Here is a 14813-nt window from a genome sequence, read left to right as displayed (position 1 = left end):
TGTGCCTGTGCTCGTGTGCATAACCACACCATCCCAGTGTGGCCAGTTACCCTGACGCCTACTGAAAACACTCCCTGGGCTTCTCAAATCCTACTCTGTAAGTTTATATTTGATCTTCTGGGTTTAGGACTGCACACATCTGTTAAATTCCCTCTGGTCATTTTCTAGCCAACCAAAACGAAATTTCAGTTTATTTATTTTTAATTTATTATTATTTTTTTAATGTTTATTTATCTTTGAGAGACAGAGTGAGTGTGAGCAGGGGAGGGACAGAGAGAGAGAGGGAGACACAGAATCTGAAGCAGGCTCCAGGCTCTGAGCTGTCAGCACAGAGCCTGATGCAGGGCTCGAACCCATGAACCATTGTGATCATAACCTGGGCTGAAGTCGGATGCTTAACCAACAGAGCCACCCAGACACCCCTAATTTCAGTTTCAATTCTGTTGTCTCCTAGGTTATTCAGATCCCTCAAAATTTTATCACCCCCAAACTGGAGTAGCAAACCTCTATAATGTCCCCGTCAAATGACTGATGAAAATGTCAAGCAGGCAAAAATCAAAGGTAGGGCCCCAAACTCACTACAGACCTCCCTTTCTATTCAAGTGGCTGACCAACTTTTTTTTTGGTCTTTTCAGAGATTTTTAACTGGTTTAAAGCCCACTTCATATTATTATCCATTCCACATGTCACCAATGTATCTCTTACAGTCGTCAGATGTCTTGATGACATCCTGTGTGAGCAGGAGTAGGGTGGTGTCGACAGACCACAACACTCTTCTTAACACTCAAGTCATCTGATGCTCTATTTTAGGCTCTGCCAGACGTGAAACATCAATTTTGCCATTTGATTACGAGGATCCACATTTTCCTCTTTCCTTGGGGGGATTTCAAACAGTATGACCCGCCCTGCTTTCTCTACCCTGAGCAGCATACTCGAGGACCTGGGCTGGGCACACGTCAAATCCAGGTGATCCTTCCTAGGTCATTTCCTGGACTGAAATAACCTTTAATGACGTTTATTCCAGTAACTGACAGTTAAGAACCACTATCTTTAGTGGAGCTAATGTGGCCCAGGAGGAGGTGGGCAGCTCCACCTGCCTTCTCTCTGTTACCACAAACACGACGCTACCACCCAGCAATGTGGCGGTCCTTAACGACTTCAGTTTGGCTCACGCGACATTCACGATCACCGCTTTGTCACCGTTAGTGCTTCAAGCACAGCTAAAGACTGGCTGCTTCTTGGCACCTCGCCAGCAGGAATAAAAGTATCTATTTGCCAAATCATGATTCATACCAGAGCTGATGGCGTGTGAGCCAGACCCCCACCGCCAGAAGGTGAGGGTGCTAGGCCACAACTTCCATCTGGTGCTTGAGTCTTCCCTCCACGGACTCTGAATTTGGCTTGGAGGCTGATGATGGGCTGGCCACATAGGCCACCAAGGCACAGCTCCAGCATGGGCTGCACCACCTTGGAGGGGACCCCTCAGGCCTTCGACGGCCGGGTCGTGTCCTACATACATACGCGATGTCGGTGTGGAGAAGCCTTCTCTGCACGTGAGGCTTCCTCCCGAGAGACTTCACTCAGTCTCTCAGAAACGAACAACCACACGTGCACCATTGCTGGTTTTGGCAACTGGGCCGTGTTTTTCACAGGTTTTGCTGAGAAGCGTGTTTGCTGTACTTAGAAGCTTGCGGCAGGCCGCTGGCTGTCCATCCTCTGGAGGCCGGCAACCGTGCCCCTCTAGCCAAAGCTGGCTTTCTGCATTGTTTAGGGGTGAGAAGAAAAGTGTGACTGCAGAATTTTCACGGCGGAACCACCTGGTGCTTTAACCAGATGAAAAAACAAAGTAGAAATAATGTTAACAATTCTTTTTAAAAACTGAACAATTACACTAAGAAAGTGTATCTGTATTGAGAGGGCACCTGTTGGGATGAGCACTGGGTGTTGTATGGAAACCAATTTGACAATAAATTTCATATATTAAAAAAAAAAAAAAAAAAAAAAAAAAAAGAAAGTGTATCTGTACGTTTCCTCTGGTGTCCCAAATAGTAAACATCTAAGGAAAAATGAAATTGTATGCTTGGGCTTAGGAATGTGGACAATAATCAGCCAGAAAAGACGAGAAGCAGAGAGACAGCAGGTTCAACAGGTGTTTTCTAACTGCTGGCATCTCTCAGTGGAGGCTGCCTGGAAGGGGGCTGTGCACCCCACTGCTGTCCTTTCTTGGGAGCTTGGTTCAAAGCTCACATCCAGATATAAGAACTGGAGCCGAACTGGGGATCTCCAGCTCCTCTGGGTGGCAGAACAATCTCGTTATCATGTAACAATTATAACAATGCAGCCTTTACTTGTCGTGGACTTATAGTTCCCTGTGCGGAGAAGCCCAACTTGCCCAGTGCTAGCGTACTCTGTCATTGTCTCTGTGTGAAGGTTGCATTAGCACGTGAAGCATGAACTCCTGTGCTCAAATGGCAGAAAGAGAAAACCGAGACCTATGCAGACCTGTGGTCAGATGCGCAAATACACACAGGCTTCCCAAAGTGCCCAATTCCTTCAAAGAAAAACACAGAGGAGGCTGGCAGCCATTTTAGATGTTACCCAAGTGCCAGAGAGTCATCCCAGCCACCACTGCTGGGAGGAGTGAGCCTGTCAGTGGGCAGGGAGAGTCTGAGCTCTGGGCTCAGGCTCCCATATGCCATGTATTCACCGCGTGAGTCAGGTGGGCCACTACACCGTGGGCTCTCAGTGCTCCCACAGTCTGGCGATAAGAGACGTGAGTGAAGGACCTGGCCTGGTCGCCTGGTAGCTGGCGCCTGACAGGTGCTCAGTGAGCACGGCCCCCTGTCATAATTCTCACCCTGCTGAAGACTGACTGGCCCAGGTGTGCGAGTCCTTCCCTGTGACCCTTGCGGCCTCAGTTCAGAGGTTCCCACAGCCTGACAAAACCACCCCTGGCTTTGGTTTTCAGCATTCACTTGAGCTGCTTTCACTTTACTTGCTTTATATCCTTTGCTGGTCGAAACACTGATGTGTGTTTTACAATGATCAAGCGGATGCGTGTTCTCAGGGAGCCCCAGTGAGCACTGAGCGGCTGGAAGGAGAGTGTTGGGCAGAAAATCGGCCCTCCCGGGACGCTCGGTCAAACACGGGGTTCAAGGTGAAATTCGCCCTCATGTACACATCCTGCCACAGTTAAACACAGCCACGCCAGAATGATTTGTTACATATTTCCAGTGTTTAAATGGCACATGCAAGAACTGGCCTAAGAAAACTAACATGGTGAGCCCAGATGAAGTAGAAAAGATAGGAAAAATCTTTTCTTAAAAGGTGAGCATAAAATTCTAAAAGCCCACATTATTTTAGTGACTCTTAGAAAACTTTATATTTGTATACATTCTAGCAAATATTCAGCTGTGATGATTATATAAATAATGGTATTTACAGATACTCAGTTCACCTCCCTCCCCATCCAAGGCATATATATTAGCCACATAACACATCAAATCACACTGGAAACCTAATTTGTTTCCTCTACAGGCTGTTTCTTGTCTTTTTAGTTCAGCTCTTGGAATGAGAGCCATCTGTTACCTGATCAGATAGAATGTCCATGGGAAGAGAAAAGTCCATGGTCTTGACTATAAGATAAAAATACAAAAACACCTCCTGATCGGTTTAAGTCAAGTTGTGGACACTATAGGAATGTCATTCATTCACCGAACGTTCACAGACTCCCCGAGGGTCTGTGTGAAGTATCCGCGGTGAGCTGGGATGAGTGATTTCCGTGTTGTCTGTCTTCCCCGGCAGGCAGACGGCGAGCTCCGTGGGGGCTGGGACTGTGCCTGCTGTGTCCCCCACCTGACACAGAGCCTGGCACACAGAACGTGCCCAGCAGTGGCTAGAGAAGGAGTTTCAGTTTAGTGATGTAAGTTCTTTAAGTAACTGACCGTCTGCTGGGGGAAGACCACCAATAAACAGCTTGGAGCCGGAATGATAAAGCTGGTAAAACACTCAGGACGCTGCACACACCCGCTGCCACCATGAGACCTGCAGATGCACACCTGGTGTCTCAGTCAGTCTTGGACTGGCTGGCTTTGCAGTGGTCTGTCTGGGAAACTTACCAAAAAAAAAAAAAAAAAAAGGCCCATAGAATTTTCTGAAAAGCATTTCTTTCAACATTTCTTCTCCATCTTGGAGCACAGTAAGTCCCCTCCTTCTGCTCATGCATCACAGGGAATCTTCTGTCTAAACATTCTCACCACAGAACATCAGAATAGAGTTAATCTGGGTTTCTAGTCTAAGCAAAATAATCCTTTTCTCTATTTGCTTTAAACAGTAATTGGGTTATAACATGCAGAGTGTTAGGCCCTCCTGTCTCCCACATCCCTCATTCATAAAAACAGAAGGTGCCTGAGTGTAACCCCAGACGCCTGTCTTCTGCAACTGAAGACTTGGCTTTCTAGAGGAAGGTTCAGAGGTATCTCTGCGTAAGGGTCGGTAATGAGGGGCGGGCACTGGAATTGTAGCCTAGCCGTGTGGCACATCCCCCCAGCGACCTGTGACTCTGCTGGCAGCTCTTGGTCAAGGGCCCCTGGCCCCCCGTGTGCCAGCCCCACACAAGGCAGGGAATGCGGACAGGAGCAGGTGCCGCAGGTGAGCTCTCCCACCACCGATGGCAGTGCTCTGAAGACACACAAGGCAGAATGAGTTTTTCCTAGAATACGTTTTCCAAAGAAAGACCCTGTTGAACAAGAAAAGAAACCTATAGGGATGGAAATAAATCCCTATCAGTTTTCCTTTCCTTAGAAAAAACAAAAAACAAAAATAAAAAACAAAAAACAATCCTCGATGATTTGGGACATGTGGGCCTCCGATCTCGAGGTAATTCTCACTCAAGAAAATAAATGAAGTCCTACTTTGCCTTCTACCGACGATGCAACTACTCTCTGGCACCAGTGAATCAGGATGTTCATCCCAATGAAACATGGCAATTCCTCTCAGTGACATACTCCTCTTGTTTTGTTCAAGTGAAGACTGTGGTTTTCTTTAACTTCCCTTTAGCTAAGGGTGTCAAAAACAAACGGTTTTTGGGTTCTACTTCCCAAATTCTGACGCTTGCAGGAAGTGATGCCCACCTGAATGATGCCCGCCCCAATCCCACGCTGGTTGCCCCCTCACGGCACAACACCATCTGGGCCACACGCAGGCCCTGCCGGGAGGAGCACCCCAGCAGAAGTCTTGGGGATGTGGCTCACCCTTCCCTCCCCTTCATTATAACAACCATGTTGCCGCTCAGGGCAAGCTGACTCTCCTACCTCATGGCTTCCCCACTGCAAGTGTATGGTCAGGTCACCTGTGGTTCAGTGTGCTTCTCTCCCCTGGATACCTGGCCATTCCCCTCCTCCTCAGAAATGCTGAACCCCTTTGATCACACACATTGGGGGAGTGGATGGTTTCTGGTTATTTTATGCTCCTGTCTGGCTACAGGCTGCTCAGAGGCCCCTTATTTTTGCATTTCTGCTTTGCTCAGGCTTTGGTACTGAGAAGGCCCTCACAACAGACTGGATGAGCTCCACTGCTTATATCTTTTAGAAGACACAGCAGAATGAGGCACCACCCCCCCCCCCCCGAGTTGGTTAATTATTTGACTGCCACACAATATTTCATTCTAACACAGTTAGCTTTGCTATTCTCTGAGAAAACCTATTTCCAGCCTACAGATGGAAAAGTCTGACATAATACCACTCTCACACCTTCACGTTTAGCCCTGCTCTAACCACGGTCGGGCACCTTCTGTGTGTCAGGCTCCGTGTGGCATGGGAAACAGGAAGAGATGGGATTAGCCCTCATGGAGCTCGCCATCACCAGGGAAATAAAAGCTGAGTCACTGCTGGACCAATTCCCAACTCACAATTATAAATACACAGAAGTACAAAGTGTACCCCAAAATACATACATGTTAGTGAGGGGGAACTGTTTGTATCAGGTGAGTTTTTATGGTGACAGTGGTGAAGATTCTGGAGAAGGGAAGAGAGAAGAAAACCTCACTAAGATTAAGATTCTCCTGACTAAATGCATTTTGCTATTTATCAGCTAAGACTGAAAGTGTTCTGTGTGCTGAAGGCCATTCTTTCTCTAGTTGGGTCAATGAATATTTTGGACGACATGAGTGGAATCCACAGGACGGGTCTCACGTATTATCAACTTACTAAGCAAGAGTCTCATAAGCACTCGTAAGCATATTTCCTGGGCAGGGATGGAATAAGTTACATTATGGTTATAATACGCCCCTTCCTCCATGGGTAGTCCACCCTCCAGGGGAACCTCATGATGTGACTCCCGGTTTAAGATCCTGCCATGGTTCCTCAGGGCCTACAGCACAGAAGTGGGAGTTCACACCCGGTGGCAGGACTACGGGAGCTGGCCCCGCCCCCTGCACTGGCGGTCCTTTCTTAGTTTCAGTGGCACTGGAATACTTCTGCATAGTTGACTAGAGATGTCGCTGAGCCTGGCTCCCCATACCGGGCTCTGCACCACTTGAGGTCAGGAAATTATGCCTTATTTATCTCTGTATTTCAAGAACCTAGCCCAGTGGCCAGCCTGATGCAGAACAGACAGCTGGTAATTCTTGGCTGATTAGGAGGTAAAGAAGTGTGACGGGAAGGCAGGAAGCTGGAATCTGTACCAGTCCATTTATCTTCCCTCTGTCGAGCCCTAGCTTGGTTTAGTCCTGCTTAATTTCCTTGTCCGTTTTTACCTATGTATTCCATTAAGGATAAACTTAAGGGTCATTTTCTAAGCATAGAAGGGTTCAAGAAAGACAAACTTGGTAAGTTTTTTCCTCCTTTGATTAAAAAAAAAAAAGTAGGAGGCTAATGACAGAAGTTCATTGTTATTTTTGACTATAGGTGTAATATGAAAATCCCTGTTTAAAAAGAAAAGAAGAAAGAGAAATGGAATAACGTATATATTTCTTTTTAAGATATTAGACATTTGAGCACATTTTATTATTAAAAAGAGTTTTTATAGGGTGGCACTTGGTTTTGACAGATTCTTAAAAGGGGCTGGGGCTGGGGGCACCTGGGTGGTTCAGTCGGTTAAGCATCTGACTTCAGCTCAGGCCATGATCTCATGGTTTATGAGTTCGAGACCCACATCGGGCTCTCTGCTGTCAGCACAGAGCCTGCTTCGGATCCTCTGTCTCTTTCTCTCAGCCCCTCCCTCACTTGCTCTCTCTCTCAGAAATAAATAAACATTAAAAAAATTGTTTTAAAACGGGGGTTGGCTGGGGACAGCATCTTCAAGGGACACTAAACTGGCAAAGGTGTTGAGTCCACTTGTTGAAAAACAGTAGACTGTGAAGACCCAAAAATTCAGGAACTTACCAACAGCAGAAGTAGAAAAAGTGGCAAAATTTTTCTATGGCTGTATGTTAGACTATTATGAGATGTAATAAGAGATGCACATTCATTCTTAGAATATTCTTTGTTTTCCGAACTGAAAGAACTCTCACTAAAATTCCTTAAGTACTTTTTTTACATCAGAAAAACGGAAAACAATAGTTTTCATTGTTCTTGACTTAGAAAATTATTAAGTTCCCTAATGCATTAAAATTGCATGACTCTGATATTTAAAAGATACAGCACATTTAATTGAAGAATTAAGCATCGAGAGGTTTTGTCCATCCAAGCTATCTTACTACGTTACTAATAGATAATATTTTAGATAGTGTCTAGCCTCAACAAACTAACCAAGAGATTATATATTAACTATACATTTCTAAACATTGTTGTCAATGTCCTGAGGGCAAGAACATTTTTTCCCCTCTTTTAAAGCTTGGCTAGCACCTATCGCAAATATTGCCAAGGGTCTACATAATAAACAATGCCAGGGAAGAACCTGGGTTTTAGGGCAATGACAGTCCGTAATGACCATTTTCAGGAAAATTAATAAACACAAGAAACAAGGTTTAGAAAATCAATGATGAATAAGGAAGCATATGTTAAAAACAGCCTCTCACATATTTACATCTTTTCATACCAGAGAGCAAGGAAGAAGTTAATGCTGTTTAAACTGATAATGACAACATGTTAACCTGCTGTCATTCTGGGAGGATCAAGGAAAATGATTCATTAAAAAACCCTGAAGACTTCAATTACACACATTCTCCTTATTGTTATTTTTGACACTTTTTTTTTTTGAAAGTGCCAACACAAAGAGCTATCTCACCTTAAATACCTCATATCCTTAACGGTCTGTGAGGAATGTGACTTGCGGTTCTAGCACAAGTAAGTAAACAGTAATGTAACAGAACTCTTTCTTTTTACCTGAATTTGAGAGCATTAGCTTATTTTTGAATCTGTTATCATAAATATCTTACAAAATGAGTTACTGGGCTTTATTTTCATAGCTACAGGGATAACATTTTTCTAGAAATTCTCTAAGGGCACCAAGGTGGCTCAGTCAGTTAAGTGTACGACTCTTGGTTTCCTCTCAGGTCATGATCTCACGGTTTCATGAGTTGAAGCCCCACATCAGGCTCTGTGGGGATTCTCTGTCTCCTCTCTCTGTCTCTCCCCTACTCATGCTGTCTCTGTCTCTCTCCAAATAAATAAATAAACTTAAAAAAAAATTCTCTAATGGACGTGGAAGAAAACTGGCTCCTTCCTGCACCTCTTACAGTCCTGAGGAGCCATGAAAATGATCAGTCTGAGTGAGAAATTGTGAGGGGGCAAGCCGGATCAATTCATCAGGCACATTCAACTGGGTTCTTTCCAAGGCGTTTACGGTGGCCTAATCCAGGGTGGCAGTGGGAGCTCTGACCAGAGGCCCCTCATGAATTCCAGAAAAAGTCAGGATACAGCTTTGCCACACAGACTGGGTGCCCTGGGTCCAACTGACCTTTATGTCCTCTGGGGACAGGGGTGGTGATGGCCTGGACGGTGTGACCAGCTATGAAAGGCTGCACCTGATTTATTTGATGAGTAGACAACAATGTATGTAGAAGGAAATTTAAAAGTGCAATGCTTCTCTACAATGCTCTAAACTTCTTTCACAGATTTTTTTTTTTAACTTTCTAGTTTGAAATAATCTCACACTTCTAGAAAAGTTTCAAGAACAGTACCTAGAACCAATTACTTTTCATCCAGATTCGCTGTTACTTTGCCACAGCTGCGTTCCCTCTCTCTCTCCCTTGGTCTATGTGCTCTCTCACTTATTCTTCCTGAAACATTTGAGATTAAGTTGCACATACCATGTCCCTTTACCTCTAAGTACTTCAGTGTGTATTTTTCAAGAATAAGAATATTCTCTTTCCTAATCACAGTCCATACAGATACCAAATCGCAGACACTGAACATTAATATAAAACTATGATCTAATCCACAGTCCAATTTCATCAACTGGCTCTAAAATGTTTGTTCACCAAAAATGCACTGCATTTCAGGACAGAATGGACTGCATTTCTGGATCACATCTGACATTTCGTTAACATGCCTCTTTGTCCCCTTTAATCTGGAACAGCTTGCGGCATGAGTATTGTTGAAGAATATGGGTCAGATATTTTATAGAATGTCCCTCAAACTGGTTTATCTGCTTTCTCTTTATGATCAAAGTTACGGATTTTTTATTGTAAGACATAACTGATGTGTCCTTCCAGGACATGCCAGCAGCCTCTCTGTTCCATTACCCGTATACTGATTCTGATGATGTGGTTAAGCTGGTGCCCAGTTTCTCCACTATATAGTTAACTATTTTCCTTTTGTAATTAATAAGCAACTTTTGGGGAGATACCTAGAGATTATATAAATAGCCTGTTCTTCAGATATTGATGATTTGTCCCTGAGTTGACTTTTACTCTGATAGTTGCAAAATTATGATTTTCTAATACCATCCACAATCCTCTCTACTTATTTCTTTACATTCCTTTTCCCTGTGGATGCATATACCTATATAAAAATTTATCTCCTAACATCAGTATGAGCTCATGGATTACCCCCCTGCCCAGTGGATTATATTAAGTACTGTCCTTACTTACTTTGATACCCAAATCTGATGTCCCAAATTTGGTCACTGGGACACCCTCAAGCTGGCTCTGGTGTCCTTGGGACCTGAACCCTTAGTTATGAGAGTACTTCCTTAATTCCTTGCATGGTGGTCCAGGGTCATCTTGTTCCTTCCCAACCCTGGGCCTGGGACCCACCATTTCTCTCAAGAAGCTTGTTTCTGTCAGTGGGCCAACATATTTGGAGATGAGATCTGGGCAGCAGGTGTGGTCAGTGTTACTGGGATGCCACTGCTTCTGATTCCTTTAGGTTGACAGAGCTAAAACACATGCACGCGCACACACACACACACACACACACACACACACACACACTCACTCTTATTAAATCACGAGTTTATGCTGATACCTCTAATTCCAATCCAACCCTACAGGGTTCTTCCTTGCTCTCCCTTTTCTGTATTTGTATTATCCTTCTTCTACAGTAAGATCAACCTATTTCCTCATCTGCTTAAATCTATAATACAACCAACATAATTTCAGAATTGCTATACTCATACTCCCGTGAAAATAAACCTAGGAAGAGCTTAAGATTTCTTTGCAATCCTTTTTTTTTCTTTAGAATGAGGGCATGTTATGTTCAAAAGTTACAAAAATTAATTTTTCCCTCTCTCCTATGTTATTCATTTAAAATACAGTTGGATCTTTTATTTGTTTCTTTTTAGTTTTACAGCACTCCCTATTGTTGATTTGCTTTCTGTGAAACATTGTGAAACATTAACCTGATTCCTAAGTCAAAACCATACAAAAGGTTCTCTCAGAGAAGCACCACCCCTCCTGTCCTCCAGTCCTGTTGTCTCCTACCCCTTACGGAGAACAAACCTCAGTAGTTTCTTATATGTATAAAGTATTATAGATTTCAAAATAAGTGATCACAATGCATTTTTTTTTCAAATTATGCCTTCCTCAAACTTATAAGATCCTCAGTAGCTAATAAAGGCCCAAGTGTCATCACTGTTAGCAGTGGTTTAACTGTTCTCAAAATCTTTGCATTCATATGCTTGATTTCTTTCAAGTCTTGTTCACCAAAACTCTTTTTAAATTTGAAACACAGGTTTAGGGTAAGTACCAGTGTTACTGATTACCTGTTCCTCAGAAACCTCTAGAGGAGGAGATGCTTGTTGTTCAGACCGCTGATCGTCCTGATAGTTTACATTTCGTCGCTGACGTAAAGGAGGGAAAAGACGATTCCAATTGATCATTCCTCCCTAAAAACAGACCAATACACAATCATCAGACACAGAAGAGAACCATCTTATTAATGCTTGGAAGTGCCTTTTCTTGCCATGAGGTCACATGTAGAGACTGGGAAATAAAAGACTGGTCTGCTGAATGCAAGCCGTCCAAACCCTACAGCATCACACCGCTATAGTAAAATAAAATAAAATAAAATAAAATAAAATAACCCATGTTTTTAGCTATCTGCCAATATTTTATCAATTTATATCTTCTCTATTTCTAGATTTAGGAAAAATTACAGACTAAGACAACATGAAAATTTTCCTACTATGAACATCTAAAAATGCTAGACAAAATAAAAGAATATTTCACATGCGTAGTTGAACATAGAAGGAACAAATGGAGGCCCCAACATCCCCAAAACAAGTGCTGGAAAACCAGAACAGTAAGCAAGCAAGCTGCCAGGGGTGGGGCTGTATGGGCGAGCACATCCTGCTAACCTAGAACCACTTGGGTTTCATCATCTATTTGGGTTCAGGTGCTGAGACCTCGAGTATGAAAGAGGTAGTGACTCTGAGCTTATTACCTACGTAGAGGCACAACCCTCAAATGGCAACAACACCCTCAGTGAAAGAGAAGATGAGAAAAAAACAAACCCGAAAGGTAGTTTCTCTGAGGGAGAGGGCAGTAATCTTGGCCTGCCTGAGAATTAAGAAATAAGAAATGAGAAATCTGAGGTTGAAGTTACATGAAAAATGTCTTTTAAAAACCCATCAAAACTGACACAAGAATTGGTTCCGGGATAGAGTTGGGATATATCTAAGGAGCCAAGCAAAAGGAAATGTAAAATTACTCTAGAGGGACACTCTCTTACCCTGGGATTACATGGGATTTATAGCTAAAACTCCAGTTGGGAAATACCTAGAATTCCAAATTCAAAACCCACGAGGAAAAAACCCACCATAAGCAAGGCTCAGTGTGTAAAATAAATAGAAGGATTAGATCCTTAGTGTCTAGGAATCAAAAGCACTGGCACTTGGTCTATGATAAAGGAGACATTACAAGTCAGAAGGAAGAGGACACATCATTTAATAAACAGCAATGGGACACATGGCTACATGGAAAAAGATAAAATTAGACTTTACTTCATACCATATACAAAAAGAAGTTTATTGAAAAAATAAACTTAAAGATTTAGATTACACCAATACATGGAAAGACATTCTATGCTCATGGATTGGAAGAACAAATATTGTTAACATGTCTATACTACCCATAGCAATCTACATATTTAATGCAATCCCTATCAAACTACCAATGGCATTTTTCACAGAACTAGACCAAACAATCCTAAAATTTGTATGGAACCACAAAAGACCCCAAATAGTCAAAGCAATTGTGAAAAACAAAACAAAACAAAACAAAACAAAACCGAACAAAACTGGAGGCATCACAATTTCATACTTCAAGTGCTATTACAAAGTTGTAGTAATCAAAACAGTATAGTACCAGCACAAAAATGGACACAGAGATCAACGGAACAGAACAGAAAGCCCAGAAATGAACCCAAAGTTATACAGTCAATTAATCTTTGACAAAGGAGTTAAGAATATATGATGGGAAAAAGGCAGTCTCTTCAACAAATGGTGCTGGGAAAATCGTTCAGCTACATGCAAAAGAATGAAACTGGACCATTTTCTTACTCCATACACAAAAATAAACTCAAAATGGATTAAAGACCTGAATGTGAGACTTGAAATCATAAAAATCCTAGAAGAGAGCATAGGCAGTAATTTCTCTGACACTGGCTGCAGCAACATTTTTCTAGGTATGTCTCCTGAGGCAAGGGAAATAAAAGCAAAAATAAACTGTTGGGACTATATCAAAAACAACCTTCTGCACAACGAAGGAAACAATCAACAAAACTAAAAGGCAACCAACTGAATGGGAGAAGATATTTACAAATGACATATCCAATAAAGGGGTAGTATTAAGAACTAATACAACCCAACACCCAAAAGACAATTAAAAAATGGGCACAAGGCATGAAGAGAAATTTCCCCAAGGAAAACATACAGATGATCAATAGACACATGAAAAGATGTTCAGCATTACTCATCACCAGGGATATGCAAATCAAAACTACAGTGAGATATCACCTCACACCTGTCAGAATGGCTGAAATCAAAAACACAAGAAACAAGTGTTGGTAAGGATGTGGAGAAAAAGGAACCCTCGTGCACTACAAATTGGTACAACCACTGTGCAAAATAGTATGGAGGTTCCTCAAAGTTAAAAATAGAACTACCTTACGATCCAGTAATTGCACTACTGGGTATTTACCCAAAAAATACAAAATCACTAACTCAAAGGGATACATGAACTTCTATGTTTACAGCAGCATTATTTATAATAGCTAAATTATGGAAGCAGCCCAGTGTCCACTGATAGATGAAAAGATAAACAAGATGTGGATGTGTGTATATATATATGTGTGTGTGTGTGTGTGTGTGTGTGTGTAGACACAGATGTGTGTGTATCTATATCTATAATAACCAATAACCAGAATATATAAAGAATCAATGAGAAAAAATAAATGACTCAAGAGAGAAATGAATAATGTACAGCTAAGCCTTGAACATGGATTTGAGCTGTGTAGATCCACTTATATTCACATTAAAAAAATTTTTTTTTATGTTTATTTATTTCTGAGACAGAGACAGAGCATGAATGGGGGAGGGTGAGAGAGAGAGGGAGACACAGAATCTGAAACAGGCTCAGGCTCTGAGCAGTCAGCACAGAGCCCCACGCGGTGCTGGAACTCACAGACCGCGAGATCATGACCTGAGCCGAAGTCGGACGCTTAACCGACTGAGCCACCCAGGCACCCCAGAACAGTTATTTTGTGGATATATACTGGTGGTGATTTTGCTCCCCAGGCAGTATGTGGAAATGTCTTAGGGGCATTTTTGGTAGGGGCTGGGAGGCGGGGGACAAGACGGTGGTGCTGCTGTGTGTAGCGAGCAGGGATGCTGCAGGGACGTCCTATAATGCTCAGGACAGACTCCACCACAAAGAATGGTCTGGACCAAAATGCCCATAGTGTCTAGGTTGAGGTACTCTACCACAAAAACGTGCTAAAGACACAAGCAGGCACAGGCCTTAGACACCACCTGCAGGCTGCAGGACAGCGGGAAGGGCAATGAACCTTTGGTTGAAACTGCAACATTTTATTTCTTCAAAGGGAGTGACAGTGGAAGAGCAGCAAAGCAAAACTGAACCCTAATCCCTCTGCTCCTGTGATGGTGAAAAAGTGCTTAAAAAGCAGAAAGTTACAGGAGCTCTAGGCTCTAGGATGTTTTGACACTAATCTGCTCTCGATGCAGGTTAACTATGAGCTTCTACAAACAGGAAACATTTCCTTCACTTTGTCTTCTTCAAAAGCAATAACCACATATTTAAAAGAGGAAAAAGGAAACAGCTTGCATTTTGAACAACCGTTTTATGAAATATCTGTTATTAGTTGGTAAGGAGATTTTCAAATAAAATAAAATTTCTTGTAAAAAAAAAAAAA

At 42.6% G+C, this 14813-nt stretch overlaps 1 protein-coding gene across 2 annotated transcripts in view; it reads right to left on the bottom strand.

Moving 5' to 3' along the window:
• The window catches only part of UBAC2 (UBA domain containing 2), a 180629-nt gene that overhangs the window by 3364 nt on the left and 162452 nt on the right, over positions 1–14813 (bottom strand). For both annotated transcript variants that reach the window (XM_042929630.1, XM_042929639.1), the window contains one exon: positions 11146–11268. In XM_042929630.1, coding sequence (XP_042785564.1) covers positions 11146–11268 — 123 coding nt within the window. The remainder of the gene's footprint in view (positions 1–11145; positions 11269–14813) is intronic.

This window comes from Panthera leo, chromosome A1, assembly GCF_018350215.1.
Source record: "Panthera leo isolate Ple1 chromosome A1, P.leo_Ple1_pat1.1, whole genome shotgun sequence".
Taxonomy (NCBI): Eukaryota; Metazoa; Chordata; class Mammalia; order Carnivora; family Felidae; genus Panthera; species Panthera leo.
The sequence above is the reverse complement of the archived record's forward strand: the minus strand, read 5'-3'. Positions and strand labels throughout refer to the sequence as shown.